This window comes from Neoarius graeffei, chromosome 19, assembly GCF_027579695.1.
Source record: "Neoarius graeffei isolate fNeoGra1 chromosome 19, fNeoGra1.pri, whole genome shotgun sequence".
NCBI classification, from domain to species: Eukaryota; Metazoa; Chordata; class Actinopteri; order Siluriformes; family Ariidae; genus Neoarius; species Neoarius graeffei.
In genome coordinates this window covers 36,667,352-36,683,618 of record NC_083587.1, presented here as the reverse complement: position 1 = coordinate 36,683,618, position 16,267 = coordinate 36,667,352, and the positions used below count along the sequence as shown (strand labels likewise).

The 16,267-nt window shown below is 42.4% G+C and overlaps 1 protein-coding gene across 2 annotated transcripts in view; it reads right to left on the bottom strand.

The window, feature by feature from the left end:
- The window catches only part of topbp1 (DNA topoisomerase II binding protein 1), an 88,862-nt gene that overhangs the window by 57,142 nt on the left and 15,453 nt on the right, over positions 1-16,267 (bottom strand). For both annotated transcript variants that reach the window (XM_060900028.1, XM_060900029.1), the window contains exons 4-8: positions 13,905-14,048; positions 7,925-8,106; positions 4,934-5,127; positions 4,659-4,832; positions 4,254-4,420 (exon numbers count right to left, since the gene is read on the bottom strand). In XM_060900028.1, the coding sequence (XP_060756011.1) occupies positions 4,254-4,420; positions 4,659-4,832; positions 4,934-5,127; positions 7,925-8,106; positions 13,905-14,048 (861 nt within the window). The remainder of the gene's footprint in view (positions 1-4,253; positions 4,421-4,658; positions 4,833-4,933; positions 5,128-7,924; positions 8,107-13,904; positions 14,049-16,267) is intronic.

The window sequence follows — 16,267 nt, the reverse complement described above, 5'->3', positions numbered from 1 at the left end:
TTAATGGCACCTGTTTGAACTCGTTATCAGTATAAAAGACACCTGTCCACAACCTCAAACAGTCACACTCCAAACTCCACTATGGCCAAGACCAAAGAGCTGTCAAAGGACACCAGAAACAACATTGTAGACCTGCACCAGGCTGGGACATTGATTTTTGTGACATCGCGTGCGGGACGCCTCCCTCTGAATCCTGCGTCAGCGCTGGTTTATGAGAAAACGACCTGGTGGTTTTCTGCAAATTTCTTCAACGTTATCGCGTAATTATTAAAATGGTTAACAGATGTATCGTAGGAGGGTGTAGCAACACCAATCTTGATGGGATTAGTACTCATCGTTTCCCAAAAGACCAGACAATGAGAGAGAAATGGGAGCGCTTTGTTCGAGGCACCCGGAAGCTGAGGACCAAAGCAGAGCCGAGAAAAAGACCAAGAAAATCGGCGATTCACAAGTTCACTGTTGCCAGGGTAAGAAATAATTCTGACATCTCATTATATTCTTCATCCAAAGGTGAAGTAACATTGCGCTCAGGTGACAATTCCATATTTCAGTGCAAAATCGCTCGCTGCTAAACTTGGTCTACACAGGCTGTGCATTGAAACCGTGCAAAGCTCTCGCAGCCTGCTGGCGCTTCCGCAGGGGACGTCACGAATCTGGCTCCAGACTCCCTTGGGATTTTCCCAGACGCGTTTTGTTGTTTTATTTTTTTCTGCTGTAGACAGACGGCCTTGTGCAAAATTACCCTTCTGGATGACTGTGTAAAGGGACATACTTTCACATAAAAAAACCCGAAATTGGTCCAGGATATGCACTTTAAAAGTGTACGTCATGCCTTTAAACCACACTTCTTTCCTTGTACAAAGCAGGAACAGGGCTGACACATAGACACAGACAACCATTCACACTCACATTCACACCTACGGTCAATTTAGAGTCACCAGTTAACCTAACCTGTATGTCTTTGGACTGTGGGGGAAACCGGAGCACCCGGAGGAAACCCACACGGACACGGGGAGAACATGCAAACTCCGCACAGAAAGGCCCTCGCCGGCCACAGGGCTCGAACCCAGACCTTCTTGCTGTGAGGCGACAGCGCTAACCACTACACCACCGTGCCGCCGTACTGGAAGCTGTAGACACTTTATCAAAATAAGAGAGGAAAGGCTGCCATGTAATGTAAAACTTCTCAGTTGATCCTCTTAGAGAAAACGTTATCTTTTCCAATTTCAGGAATGACATCACATCAGTTATTTTTCTTCCTGTTAAAGTGCATCAAATATGATAAGATCGGATGTCGCGAGCATGTAAATGTTGCTCATAATCCTGTGTCTGGTGCACTGTGTGTGTGTGTGTGTGTGTGTATGTGTGAGAGAGTGAGTGAGTGAGAGAGAGAGAGAGAGAGAGATAACGGGAATCGACGAGCTGTCCAAATGTCAGATCAAAGGTCATTTATTAAATAAATGGGTTTCTTTTATTTTGCTCCAATAATTCCCATCTGGTCGTTCTGGTGGTGGTGAACACTTGATGAATCAGATTTATTAGTAGTCGGCGACATGAAATCTGCCCGCTTTGTTTGCACGAACTTCACCCACTGTGACTGTCGCTTTAGATTTGTGTGTGTGTGTGGGGGGGGGGGGGGGGTGTTCTTGGAAATTCGTGAACTGAATGTCCTGTTGTATAGGAATTTGAACATCTAAACACAACTCCGCACTTTCCCATCATTATTTCTGTAAGATTTCTACAACAATATGCAATTTCAGCGAGTAAGCAAGCACGGAATCAGATGAACCGAAATGGCCCAGATAACCAGGGTTCCACGTGTGACGTCATGCGAGATTAGCCCTGGGGCAAGGCTGCCTTTTTCCGGGATCCGGAAACCGCGATTTCTCAATAGTTTTGTGCTTGATAATATAATAAGCAATTAGTGTGCTTGCAAAAGCACACGATTGTTCTTCTTAAGTTTTATTTTTATTATTCCGTTTCACCTGTTTTTTGGATCCACAACTCCTCCTAGGGCTTTTGAGACAGAGACACCGTTCCAACGCTGAAACGTAGGGCCCGATCCGGAATGGCGTGCTTGTTAAAATGGTTGCACTACCCCTTGTCGGTTGTTCGGTATTCCCGTTTTTTGGCAAAATTCCGTGCCATTGAAATGAATGGGTAGAACTGTGGAGTGATGTCATAAGGAGCTCCTCCACTCTAGTATGCTAGCTGTTAGCATGTTCGTATGCTAGCTGTTAGCATGTTCGTATGCTAGCTGTTAGCATGTTCGTATGCTAGCTGTTAGCATTAGCATGTTGGCATGCTAGCTTTTAGCATGATAGCTGCTCTGCTACAGCTCAGCAAGCACACTGCATTTTCTCTGCGGAAATGCAGTCTAGTTTATATTTCCTCCGCTGCTTTATTAATTAATTTTGGTCGTTACTAATGATGTATATTCCTTTTAAAGCATTACAAAAAGGCATTACATACACTTGAATTTTTATAATATTTCCCTTAAATCATAACACTCAAAATGTTCAACTCAACAAAGCTGCCCTCCTTGTGAAATGCTTTTCTGCTCGTCATGGTTGTAAAAGAGTGATCATTTGAGTTACAGTACCCTTCTTGTGACTTTAATCTCCTCATTGCACAAGACATTGCACAGTATATCTAGCTCTATGTTTGCACATTGTTTGCCTCTCCTTTTTTTTTTTAAATGTTATCTTCATTTTTCACTCTACCTTTATATTTTGCATTCCATATGCACTTTATATTTTATATTTCATATTTTATATGAGCGATTCCACGTTTATGGGTACTGAAATGGGAACATGAACTTATTCACCTAAAACCATTTCTTTTTTTACCATCAGGTCACAAAACATGTAATCTTTAATGAATGATATGTTAAAAGATAACTTTAATTTTCTGAGATGTAATAAAAACATATTTATATGCCAAAGTCAAGCCTATGAGTTCCAAAATGATGTCTGTTACATTACTTCTGTTACGATTGTCCATCTTGCGTCTGTTACAAATTAATTACAATCTAGCTATATACCATGTTAATCTTATTGAAAGAGTGTGTATGTTTATTCTACTACACATGTTTATTAGTTATATTTGCTAAAACATCACCTTCCTATGTTTCAAAAAGTAATTCTACATTGTTAAAATTGAGAATATATATGTCCACAACACTTCTGTTACGTTCTGACTTTGGCATATAAATATGTTTTTATTACATCTCAGAAAATTAAAGTTATCTTTTAACATATCATTCATTTAAAGATGACATGTTTTGTGACCTGATGGTAAAAAAAGAAATGGTTTTAGGTGAATTTTTAAAAATAAGTTCATGTCCCCATTTCAGTACCCATAAGCGTGGAATCACTCATATATATATTTCTTTTTATATTGGTAAGCGTAGTTTGGTCAGGCAGTTGCAAAATAAGAATTTCATTACCCAATAATAAACCACTGTGTCTGTTATTGTGTATGTGACAAATAAAAAATCTTGAATCTGTCCTCTCTCAGCAAGGTGTTTCTGCCTGCAGGCCAGCTGCTCAGTGGATTTTTTTTTCTTTGCTTGTTTTTCCCCCACCTTTCTGTGTAAACTCTCGAGAATGTTGTGTATAAAAATCCCAGGAGATTAGCAATTGCTGAAATACTCCAACCAGCCACTCTGGCACCAACAACCACGGTACAGTCAGAGTACCCGAGCTCATTTTGTCCAAATTAGGTCATTTGCTAATTATGAATAAAAAGCTTCATTCACTGATATATTAATTTCCCTGAACTGAGGTAGAATTTTATTTACTAACAAAATAAATCAAATACAAATACTCTCATGGGCGGCACGGTGGTGTAGTGGTTAGCGCTGTCGCCTCACAGCAAGAAGGTCCGGGTTCGAGCCCCGTGGCCGGCGAGGGCCTTTCTGTGTGGAGTTTGCATGTTCTCCCCGTGTCCGCGTGGGTTTCCTCCGGGTGCTCCGGTTTCCCCCACAGTCCAAAGACATGCAGGTTAGGTTAACTGGTGACTCTAAATTGACCGTAGGTGTGAATGTGAGTGTGAATGGTTGTCTGTGTCTATGTGTCAGCCCTGTGATGACCTGGCGACTTGTCCAGGGTGTACCCCGCCTTTCACCCGTAGTCAGCTGGGATAGACTCCAGCTTGCCTGCGACCCTGTAGAAGGATAAAGCGGCTACAGATAATGAGATGAGATGAAATACTCTCTTAAAAAAAAAAAAGTTGCATAGGACCATATTCACCTTGCAGCCATCTAATAAGTCATCTGCTGGACAGGTGATGGTATCAAATGTGTCAACTGGATCAGCAGCCTCTACGCAGCTCATTGTTGCGGTTGTCGTGGCTGTTTCATTGACATTCATGCTGACGTTTGAGATACGGCTCAGTCCAAGCAAAGATGGTCCATCTGCTGCAAAATAGAAAATATTCTGTCAAACAGAAAAAGTACAAAGGATCTGTTTTTGACTCATACGGACGTATAAACTACAACCTCATCACTAGAGCAGACAAAACATAATGCATGTCCACTATACTCAAGAAATAAGTCCTTGTAAATATTGTACTTTAAAACAAAAAAGCACAGAGAAATTAAAACCACAAAGAATAAAAAGCAGAGAAAACACTTTTTCTGCCATCTTTCCTCTTACTTGCGCCAGTAGGAGTGGAGGTGTTGGGTCTGCCCTGCTTCTCCTTCCTCTTGTTCTCTCGCTCTACGGCATAACGACTCTCATCCTGACAGAAACCCTTCTCAATACTGTCAAAGAGCCAGTGAATGGAGATGCAGTAGACGTTCCACTTCTTCGCAAACTCGTACTTCTGACCTGAAATCACAAACCCATACACTGAACATGGGATAGAAAACCACCTGTTCACCGTGACTGTAACAGAATGGAAGGTCAAGAGTAAAACTCAAAAAGGCTACCTGAGGGTTCACTGACAATAAGGTGAGTGCATTCGTTCATTTTGAGCTGGCCAGTGTAGCTCCCACCATGCAGTTCGCACAGCCTCTGCACCTCTTTACGCTCCACCGTGGACAGACCCGTCACACATACAGTGCAACCTCTGAGAACAGGACACCGGTAATCCTCCAGACGCAGGTCTGAGTACCGGAACAAGCTAAAAGAGATGGCGGGATATACCATTTTTATAACTCGGGGACCTATTCACTGATGTATTATGAGATGTATAAAGTAGAGATGAAAGTGGAGCAAAGAAAAAAATCCTGAATTTTTGAAAGTCAAACTAAGATGGGGGGCAACGTCCCCAGAAAAAATTTTAATAACACCACGCAAAACCCTGCATTCTAGTGCATTTTAGTACTTATTTTCACTAAAACAAGTTAGAACTTTTAAGCTTTTTCCTTTCATGTAAATTAATGATTAACATGTCAAAAATATCAAGTTTAATTCCCCGAGTTAATGAGTAATTTTCAGGAGTGCATTTAGAAAACGCGGTGATTTTCCTGCTACACAGTTCATTACTTTGAAAAAAAAAAAAAAAGCCAGACAGTTGAAGGTAAACTCAGCAAAATCCCAAAACAGCACTGTTAAAGTAAAGGTCTGTTATGGCCCTTTTCCACTACCCTTTTTCAGCTCACTTCAGCTCGCTTCAGCTCACTTCAGCCCGACACGGCTCGCGTTTCGACTACCAAAAAACAGCACGACTCGGCTCGCTTCAGCCCTGCTTAGCCCCTAAAACTCGCACGGTTTTGGAGTGGGGCTGAAGCGAGCCAAAGCGAGCCGAGTGAGGCTGGGGGCGTGAGCAGACACTCCCCTGTGCACTGATTGGTGAGGAGGAGTGTCCTCGCATGCCCACACACACCCCGGGAGCACGCTGGGATCTGTAAACACCGCAAACCCGGAAGGAGAAGAATTACGAATTACGAGAATTTCTGAAGCCTTATGCGCCTCGCCTCATCTATACGCTCTTGCCAGTATCTGTCCGCGTTGTCGGTGACAACAAGCCACAGCACCAAGACCAGCAACACTAACGACTCCATGTCCTCCATGTTTATTGTTTACTATTCGGGTCGTGAGACTACCGCTTAAAAGCTCACTGATGTCACTGTTTGCGCTGCTTAACGACATCACGTGACGTCCACCCACTTTCGCTAACTCCACCCAATGTGTCCACCCACTTCCAGCCAGCACGGTTCAGCGCGGTTGTAGTCGAAATGCAACTCCAACAGCCCCACTCAGCTCGACTCAGCACGGCACGGCTCAGCCGCGTTTGTAGTGGAAAAGCGGCATTAGAGTTTTTAAAGCTTTCAGGTTTCAATGTTGGGGACATTGAGCCTCGTTTATCAATCTTTTAGTAGAGTTGTGCGTTTGCATAAACTAAAGTGAATTAAACATTTCCAATTCATATTTATGCGAGTTGAAGCCAATTGTTGACATTAGTTCGTATTGTCTGTAAATTTAAACACACCAATGAATACCAAATCTCTCATGTAAGTCAGGGGCGTAGCTAGGATTTTTCGGGGGTCGGGGTCACACACTGACTGGCAGCCTGAGTGCATTATGTAACAAAAAATAATTACCATTGCTAGTTTTAGGCAGCTTAGAAACCGGCTCTTCCATTATTGCTGTTTCTTCCACGTTTTCTTGATGTTGTGTTCTAGAAACGCCACTAAAACTAACACTACGTTCAGACTGCAACCTGAAACGACCCATATCCGATTTGTTGTGAAATCCGATTTTTTTGTTAGGCCGTTCACATTACCAATTATATGAGACTTGTATGAGATCTCCAATATGAACGGAAAACGACCCAAAAGTGTCCCGCATGAGCAAAGTGACACGTAATAAGCACATCTACGTTATACGTAAACAAACAAAAAAAAAAGCACACTCTTCAAGTTTGCAAGTAAAGCATGGAGATGAGGCGAGACCTGGCGATGTGGTTTTTGTGGCGGCGGCGGCGGAACTCGCACAATAATCTGATTAATGTGGGCAGCAGACTAATGAGACCGAAGGTGTCAAATTACTGGAAATTTCCAGAACAATCTTATAATCTTGTAATACAGGATGATTTAACATCCAGGTCCCTACCAAATCCACCATTAGCTTGATCAATTCTATAAAAGTCTATTTAAATTCTGAAAACTGTACAAATGTTGTTGTTTTCCACCAAAGAGGCGGGATTAGCCAACGCAGAATAGTGACATTTGTCTCTTGTTGATGACGTGTAGGTCGCATGAATGCGACCTGTCCGGTCAGACTGCAGTCGCATGTGAAAATAACGGATATGCATCGGAGTTAGGACCACATATCCAAGCGGCCTGGGTCGCATGTGAAAAAATCGGATCTGTGTCGTTCAGATTGTCAATAACAAATTGGATACAGGTCGCATATGGGCAAAAAAATCGGATATGGGTCGTTTCAGGGTGCAGTCTGAATGTAGTGTTAGCTTCGAAGCCACAAAATGCAACTTTGATGGAAAAAATATATATAATAAATTGTTTCTCTCTCTTCACGTCAAAAGGAGGAGGAAAGTTTTGCTTGTTTTGACACGGCGAATTATTAACACGAGGAAATACTTGTAATTCGCAACTAAAAAGACTGCAGCTACACTGGCAGCTTGAACACGCTTTCTAGTGCGATTGTGTTGTGCAGAACGGTGTCAGTCCTGCGCGCCTTAGCTCGTGCACCTGAAGGCGCGTGCACCTAACGAGCTCCAGCATGCACGCCGTTAACAAAGAACACCCGTCTTTAATCAATGAACTATGTTTGGGCTATTTAAGGACTGCGCCCAGGCAAGGACGATACGAAGTATACACCGCGTCTAGGAATGCGCAAAATCCAAAAAATAAATTTTTCCATTCGGAAAACTGGAGATTTTCAAGAGTTTTGTCAAATATCCGGATAAATCCGGAAGACTTTCATGTATAAAAAAGACAAACACAGTCGCCTACCTGTCCTGAGATTTCTCCCAGCATGCGCTGACCCAGGTTGGCAGGAGGATAGGTTTCCCCAGGCTGGCTGCAACCAGGTACTTTTTACTGCCCACCTCACCTGCTACCAGGTGAGTGACAGACACGTTGAGGTCTCGGTAGACCCGCCCACCCATCAGCTGGACCAAGTCCATCACTTCTGTCTAAAAGACACAAACTGACTTGTTTAGGGGTTTTCAAACCTTTTGTAGCCAGGAACCCCTTTAACTGTAACACAGCATTCCATAGATTATGAACAGAATCCAACTAGACGACTATTTGTATACATATGTACAACAATAACTTGGGTTTTTGATGGAGCCACAGAGATTTTCGTTCCTGAATGGTACACCAACAGAACACATCAGGCCCAAGCTGACGGACTTTGGGCTTTTTTGACAGTGAAACTGGCCAATAAACGGATAGGAAATGCTAAATCATTTTACAAAAAATTAACACATTCTGACTGTACATATCTTTATTGTCAATGTGAGACTCATTTGACATTTCAGTTGAGACTGATGCGCCTGTTATGCATCCCTGATTTAATTATATTTTTTTCTGTGTGTGAAAAATAAATGAACTTCCATGCATAAACAAAATCCCCAATTACAATAAATGCATACATTTTTTACAATACACAATGTTAATTGATTAAAACCACTCCAATCCATGCATGAGCTGGTGCGCGTCCCCGAGACTGGCACTATAAAGCCACCCTGGCCTCCGTAACTCAGGTCCTTTGACCCAGGAACCCGGAAGTCCTGCAGTAAACAACCACAGTGAAGCAACGGGAAAATGCAGCTCTCGCCTACACAATCACAGACACGTAAAATAAAAGACCTGAACTTAAAGTGCATATTCTGGACCAATTTCTTTTTTTTTTTTTATATGAAAGTATGTCCCTTTACACACTCATCCAGAAGGGTAATTTTGCACAAGGCCATCTGTCTACAGCAGAAAAAAATAAAATCACAAAACATGTCTGGAAAAATCCCAAGGGAGTCTGGAGCCAGATTCATGACGTTACCTGCGGAAGCGCCAGCAGGCTGCGAGAGCTTTGCACGGTTTCAGTGCACAGCCTGTGTAGACCAAGCGCTCCCATTTCTCTCTCATTGTCCGGTCTTTTGGGAAACGATGAGTGCTAATCCCATCAAGATTGGTGTTGCTACACCCTCCTACGATACATCTGTTAACCATTTTAATAATTACACGATAACGTTGAAGAAATTTGTAGAAAACCACCAGGTCGTTTTCTCATAAACAAACCAGCGCTGACATCGGATTCAGAGGGAGGCGTCCCGCACGCGACATCACGAAAATCAATGTTTCCCGGGAAATCCAAATGCCAAGTTTTTTCAGAGGCGGACCAATTCGCCTCAAATGGCTTGATTTCAACTGAATTTTTCTGGTATTGCGCAAGGTAAAAAAAATTGCAGAGAATGCAGAATGTGACAGATATTTGACCCAAGTTTAATATAAAATAGGAGAATTACATTGATCCTGCTCCTGAATTTACCCGTGATATGCACTTTAACGAATGTGTGTGTGCGCTGTTATATGATTACTGTAACTGCGTATGGTCAGAAAAGACGAAAGATAAGCATAACCGTCGCACAATAACGCTTCAAGCAACCTGCGTGTGCGCCCGAAAAGTTATCGAGCTGCTGGCTAGATGCTGCTGTTACTTTGTGTCAGTATGGACCCTTTTCACGTGACGTCACGACAAACGCGGCCGCCATTTTGGACATGTACTACCAGTAGTTTACCACAGCCAACACTGAGGAACGGCAGCAAAGAAAGTTTTTACTTTCAGCAAGACTTCCATCATGCCACTATATTGTTGTGCACCTGGATGTAGTAACCATCAACAAACAAGGCAAGGTTTATCATTTTATCGGATCCCGACGGAGAAGATGGATAGCGGCCATTAACAGGAAAGATTGGCAGCCCTCGGCATACCAGCGCTTGTGCAGTGACCACTTTGTTGGAGGTAAGACGAATAAAATTAGCCAGAAAAGGCATTACATTGCTGTTAACATTCTGTGGCAGCGAGTGTGTAACCAAATAGGCTAAAATAACCCATTGTAACCTCTTTGTTCTTCTGTAGTAGCTATTGTTGACTAGCTAATGTCAACAACATAGTAGCTAGTACGTTACTGTAGCAATGTTTACGTTCAGTCATTTGGATGACTGTTAAAACCTTTCAGTCTCAAGTTTTTCCTTTACTGTATTTACTAGTTTACTGTAATTATGATCCGGCAGCTATTTACACCGGATCCAGTGTAAATAGCTGCCGGAGCCAACGTCCGAGGTTCCGGAGCACGCTCCGGCTTGCTCCCCCTCAAATTAAGCAGCGCGCTCCAGCTTGCTCCCGGAGTGCTCCGGCCGAGGTTCCGGAGCGCGCTGCTTAATTTGAGGGGGAGCAAGCCAGAGCGTACGTCAGTGAACAATCCTGGTGGAAGCAGGTAAACGTCGTTCTCTAAGCCTGCTAACCTCGATTTTTGCAAATACCTCTCCCTCTGCTCGCCCTGTAAATGCCCTACGTCGCTGGATAGTGAAGGTGTTTTCTGCATCTCGCTCCTTTTTCTTTTATGTTTTTCGTTTGTCGCCTTCCTCGCATTCAAACTGATTCGAGCCGAAGTCCGCTACATGTCCAAAATGGTGGTCGCGTTTACGAAGGTCACGTGACTGAAAAGGGTCTATAGTGTAACGTGGTGCGGTGTAGTGTAACGCAGGGATAGACCTCAACCTGCAGAGCTCTGTGTCACAATCTGTATGCAGCCGGCCGGATGGTTTTCTATTGCAATTGCGTGGCCACTTCAGGTAGCCCCGTATGCATTCGTTTAATGGTCTTCTGCATGTTAAATAGTTACAAAATTATAATAAAGCGAATACTTGACGATTTATTTGGTGTATACTGATGAAGTTACTTTTTTTTTTTTTTGGCCAAGGGAAGGGTGGCGGGCCAGAATTATAACATGGCGGTGCTCCACTTTAAAAGCGTCCGTGGAGAACACTGAGTAAATATATCCTGAACCTCTTGCTTGTGTTACGGACCTCGTTTTGAGTACCGCTCGCACAGACCCCGGGTCCATAAAACAAATTAGTCCTCGTTATCATTAACAACTATAACCAGTCTCTCCCTCACCAGCTTCTCTTTCTCTCAAAGTTAATAAGGAAAAGGAAAATACAAATTGGTAACGAAAACCTCAGTCTTCTGTTCGGAAGACTGTTTTTTGTTTTAGGAAACAAACTTGCAGATTTATCTTTGACGGTTACAAAGCATTAACACTGGAGACTCCTTCCAAAAAATGCTAAACTCCTCACAGAAATCCTGTTACCGTATCAACATTTCTAAAAAAAAAAATTTCAGCATGTTTATGTGACGCGTCTGCAATACAAATCTCTCCAAGTTACTGCTTGAATATTGGAATCAGGATTTCCCCTAGAAAAACTGGAAAAAGTAGTTGCCCACCCGGCGCAACAAGGTGCAAAAAGCACACCACTGTAGGCGGTGTGTAAGCTAGGGGAGTCCGGGGGCATGCTCCCCTGGAAAATTTTTGAATATAAGGGTTCATTTCATGGCTTCTGCTGACATGTAGAGCTGATTTTTACCAGTTCAACATGTTGGGGGGGGGGACTATATTTAACTTCTAATTTTACTGAATTCCCACCTTAAAAACAGAAAAAAAAAAAGCCGACACAATACCCACTTGCATCTCAAAAACATCGTCCTATTCCAAATGAGACTGCAGTTTATTTCACATCAAATAAAGTGAACGATGATGCAACATGGCACGACTTGTTCAAAATACCGATCGTTAAATTTTGGCAACAGCGCGGATGACTAAATACTAGGGTGCATCAGTTGCCCCCTAAAAATGAAAAGTTCCTCCGATCATGATGCATTTTTGTTTTTATGTTCCTTTTGGTAAGAAAACACACTGGGTGAAATATTTTGACAAAATTCAAAAGTTTAATGGTGGCACCAGGAGCTCAAAGTTACGGAAAAAGCTGCTATTTTATGACAAAATTTCGATCACTTTTCATGAAACATTATGGCACCTTATAGAGTATACCAAATATCTTAGATACACATTTTTAGTCCATATTCTAAATATATTATCAAGCACAGTTTGAGTTTTAGCTGTTCATTGAATCATTGTTCAACTACTTTTAAACAATACAAATGTATTATGAATCACATTAATGCTTCTCAATCCCTTGCAAAGGTTCTTAACATGATCTCTGGCTTACAAGAAATCAATAAATGGAGTCCAACATTGTGATTCAAACCTTACACGAAAACATAAAATAAGCGTTTTTTGGCAAAAAATGAACCTCATGGTGCCACCATTAGACTTTTGAATATGATCAAAAAATTTTACAGGGTGTCTATATTGGTGAAAAGGAACACCCAAACAAAAAAAGATTTTATGAAAGTGAGGGCAACTGATGCACCCTACTAAATACTCTCACTGTCAGACTTGAGCTGGTCAGCAACATGCCGCAAACTGGCCATTGTGGTCTCACAACTATGGTCCGCCATTGTTGCCGAGTTGCTTTCTGCAGTTTTCTTTGTGAAAAACTCCGTAATTAAGCTGAAACCCGTTGGCGTTTTGCTCACTCGTACCCAGTTTCAAGGCTGCGCCATTTTTGCATAACTTACCTATAAATATTAATTGTGCATCGCTCATCCAATCAACACGGGATACTGCACACATTCAGCCAATCAGCACGGAATACCCTTCTCTGACATGAGCGGTGAACTTAGGTCAAGTTCAGGGCTATGGGCTTGCATAGACTGTATTGGTTACTTGCTCAAAAGCTACAAAACACATGCATGATGATTCAAGCTTTATACTGCAGGCCTAAATTGTAAGCGTCGCAGCGGCGGTTTAATGGGTAGCGGCATGCCACTAAGCGTTCTGTCTATAAATTAAGCATAGCGATACGATATGTGTACGCTATGGTGCTTTAAGGGAAACCCTGAGAACGATTACATTAATATAAACCTTCAGTCCGAGCTACTAGGGGTGTTCACACGGCACATATTTGCATCGATGCTGCACCGATGTATTTTGTTGCGATATATCTTACACCGGTGTAAATTTTGTGGAGCGTTCACACGTCACAAACCTGCTTACTAGAGAGAAGCGTGTTAGCACCGGTGCAGCCCCACTTGCGTTCACACGGCAGTTTTTGCGACCGTGGTATACGATAGTAATAATGCGGAAATGAAATATGCGCATGCGTGAAAATGTACTTCCTTTTCCCGGTTGTCATGGCATCACCAAGCGCCAGGAAAACAACGTGGATGAAGACACCAGTGTTGCCAGATACTGCTGACGTTTTCCAGCCCAAAATATGTTCAAATCCACCAAAATGCACTTAAAACCGCCCAATCTGGCAACACTGGAAGACACGCAGTTCTGTTGTTGATGATATTCTCCATTTTGGAAGCGCAAAATACCAGGATGCAAATTATGCAATGCCCGTATGTAATCAGCTCTCCTCACGCGTAGCGAGTCTACCCCTGTAGCGTTCAGACGTCCCATTTTATATCGGTGCTGCCCCGCAAACTAGCATTTACTCCGGAGTAAATTTCTTAAACCACCTCCCGAGCAGGGTTAGATCTGCACCGGTTTAAGCAGCTTTCAGGGGCTACACCGGTATAACTTTGTACAGTGTGAACGCTCTACCGGGGCAGTCCCGGTGCTACACCGGAGTAAAAGTTGCCATGTGAACACCCCTACTGTCTGATTAATCAACGCCTTCTGACCAATCGTAATCAAGCATTCAACAGCACTCTGAAATAAATCACGATAATGCAATCTAGGCACAGAATCAATGCTAGTTTAGTTTTATTTATACGCTAGCAGGTTGCCATTAAATCTCAGGTTAACAGTAAATGAGAGAGTTTAATGAATCAGTGAGGTGGTGTGTGTCCATTGCTTACCCGTGCTTCTTTGTCCAGACTGGTGCAGGACACCGTAACATCAGCCATGGCCATGTTGTAAACTGGCTGCTCCGCCTTTGGTACACACCTCTGCTGCTGCAGGCAGAACAGCACTACCAGAGGACTCACTATCCTGCACCCCAGCTATGGAGGATTCATATCAACAGAGGAACACACCCAAAACGAAAGAGAAATGTTAAGTCATTTCAACAGAATTACCACTTCGCATCGAACCAATAAATCGCCGTGCCTTTCAGCCAGCATGGGCTAACTGCAGACGAATCAGCGTCTGCATATATAATGGCCGATAAACGGCAAAAAGAAACGGAGAGACGGAAGATGGATACTTTAACCGTATTATGAGTCGCTGCTGTGTAGTTTGTCCTCCAGAAGGCACGCTGCAACTCTACTGTTGGCAACGTGTTCAGAACGCCACAAATCACAACAATCAGCTGACCCAAGCAGGGACGAGCAGAGTAGCCCATGATTTATTTTTTTTTTTTTATTTATATAGTTTCTCTTTGATGTTCATATGGCAGACACACACACACACACACACTATTTACTTTAATGTTCATTAACAGTAGCAGTACTCTGTAGTTTATAATGGATATGATGTTTTAAGCTTTTTTTTTTTTGTATTTTTATACATTTCACTGTTATCAAAACTAGGGCTGGGAATCGATCCAGATTTCCTGGATCGATTCGATTCCGATTCATAAGGTCACGATCCGATTCGATATCGATCTACTTAGATATTGCTGGATTGTCACTTTAAAGTAAAAAGTCATATGACACAGTATTTCTTGAGGTCCAGCAGTCGCAGGTCAACGCCACCCTCTCGGCAGACTTCAGCGAATGTGCAAGTGTGTCTTTTGTTTTTGCATACGTTTTTGGGATAACAGTTTCGCTCAAATGTTTGCGACTGGGCAGGACATAGCGTGGTTCCAGTCTCTTCACCAGTAGTTTGAATCCAGCATTTTCTACGACACTGTAGGGGCGTAGGTCTTTACTAATAAATATTCCGACACCCTCGATTATGCTCAAGGCACGCTGAGAATTTGAAGGAAATTTAACACCAAATGCCTTCTCCAGTGTAGTTTGATTCGCCGCAGGTTTAGCTGAAACTGTGTCGGCGTGGTGCCTGGATAAGTGGTTGCGGAGATTGGTTGTATTGCCACTATATTTTACCTCTATGTGGCACAGTTTGCACACTGCTTTTGTTCTGTCGAGTTCGTCTCTGTCCTCGTAACGTTTGAATCCAAAGTAATGCCGTACATCAGCTTTCAGGCCAGGCGGTGATTTTAGCTGTGCAGCTTCAGCCATCTCGCGTTCTTAAGTTTCGGTTTCGTTTGCCGGCACCCGCTTTTTATAGCGGTCCTTGTGCGGTCGAGAAATAGTGCCTATAGCCACCTGGAAGAGATCGATCCACACATTTTTTGAATCGATCTCGTATTTTTTGAACGTGAATCGATATCGGATCGTGGATCGATCTTTTGAACCCAGCCCTAATCAAAACTATATGAGACAAAAAAGGCACGTTTATTTTTAAACTGCATGATGTCATGTTATTTTGGTGAGGACTGAAATAATTACACAAATATTCATATGGAAATCTGTATTAGTCTTAAAAATCCTCTATCAGTCAGGCTCTAATTATAACAACAGTATCAGAACAGTTAGGCAGATCAGACGCTCGCTGGCCGTGCTGTGAAAACTGTCCATGCAGACGCTCATCTAAGTTTCCAAATCTGTCTTTGCTTAACTCTTGAATAGTTTCTATCATGAATACCATCATTAAAAAGCTTATAATCTCTGTTTTCTGAAAAAAATTATCTTAAGATCTGTTCAGTACTTTGGGAGTGACAGCAGGTTGAAGTTGGTACAACAGAGTACACACTCTGCTCACGGGATGTCGGGAAACTGCCGGTGATTTTTGAGTCACGGGAAAGCGGTCAGGCGCTCTCTCTCTCTCTCTCTCTCCTGATCGGTTTCAGACAGGATTACTCGTGAATATCAAATCAGATAACTTTTATAGGGATGTTCGCGAGCCCTCACTGTTTCTGATGAAGTATTCAGCAAAAAATGCTCCGTCTGCTAGTTTTCATGTTATGATTCATGGGAGATTCTGAAGTGAGCTTTCGTAGCTTTACCTACTTTGTTTTTCAAATCAAACGGATTCATGTAAATAAATAACTATTTTAGAATATGACTGTAGTCGTTTTTGTATTCTTTAATACAACCCTGATTCCAAAGAAGTTGGGACAAAGTACAAATTGTAAATAAAAATGGAATGCAATGATGTGGAAGTTTCAAAATTCCATATTTTATTCAGAACAGAACATACTAGATGGCATATCAAA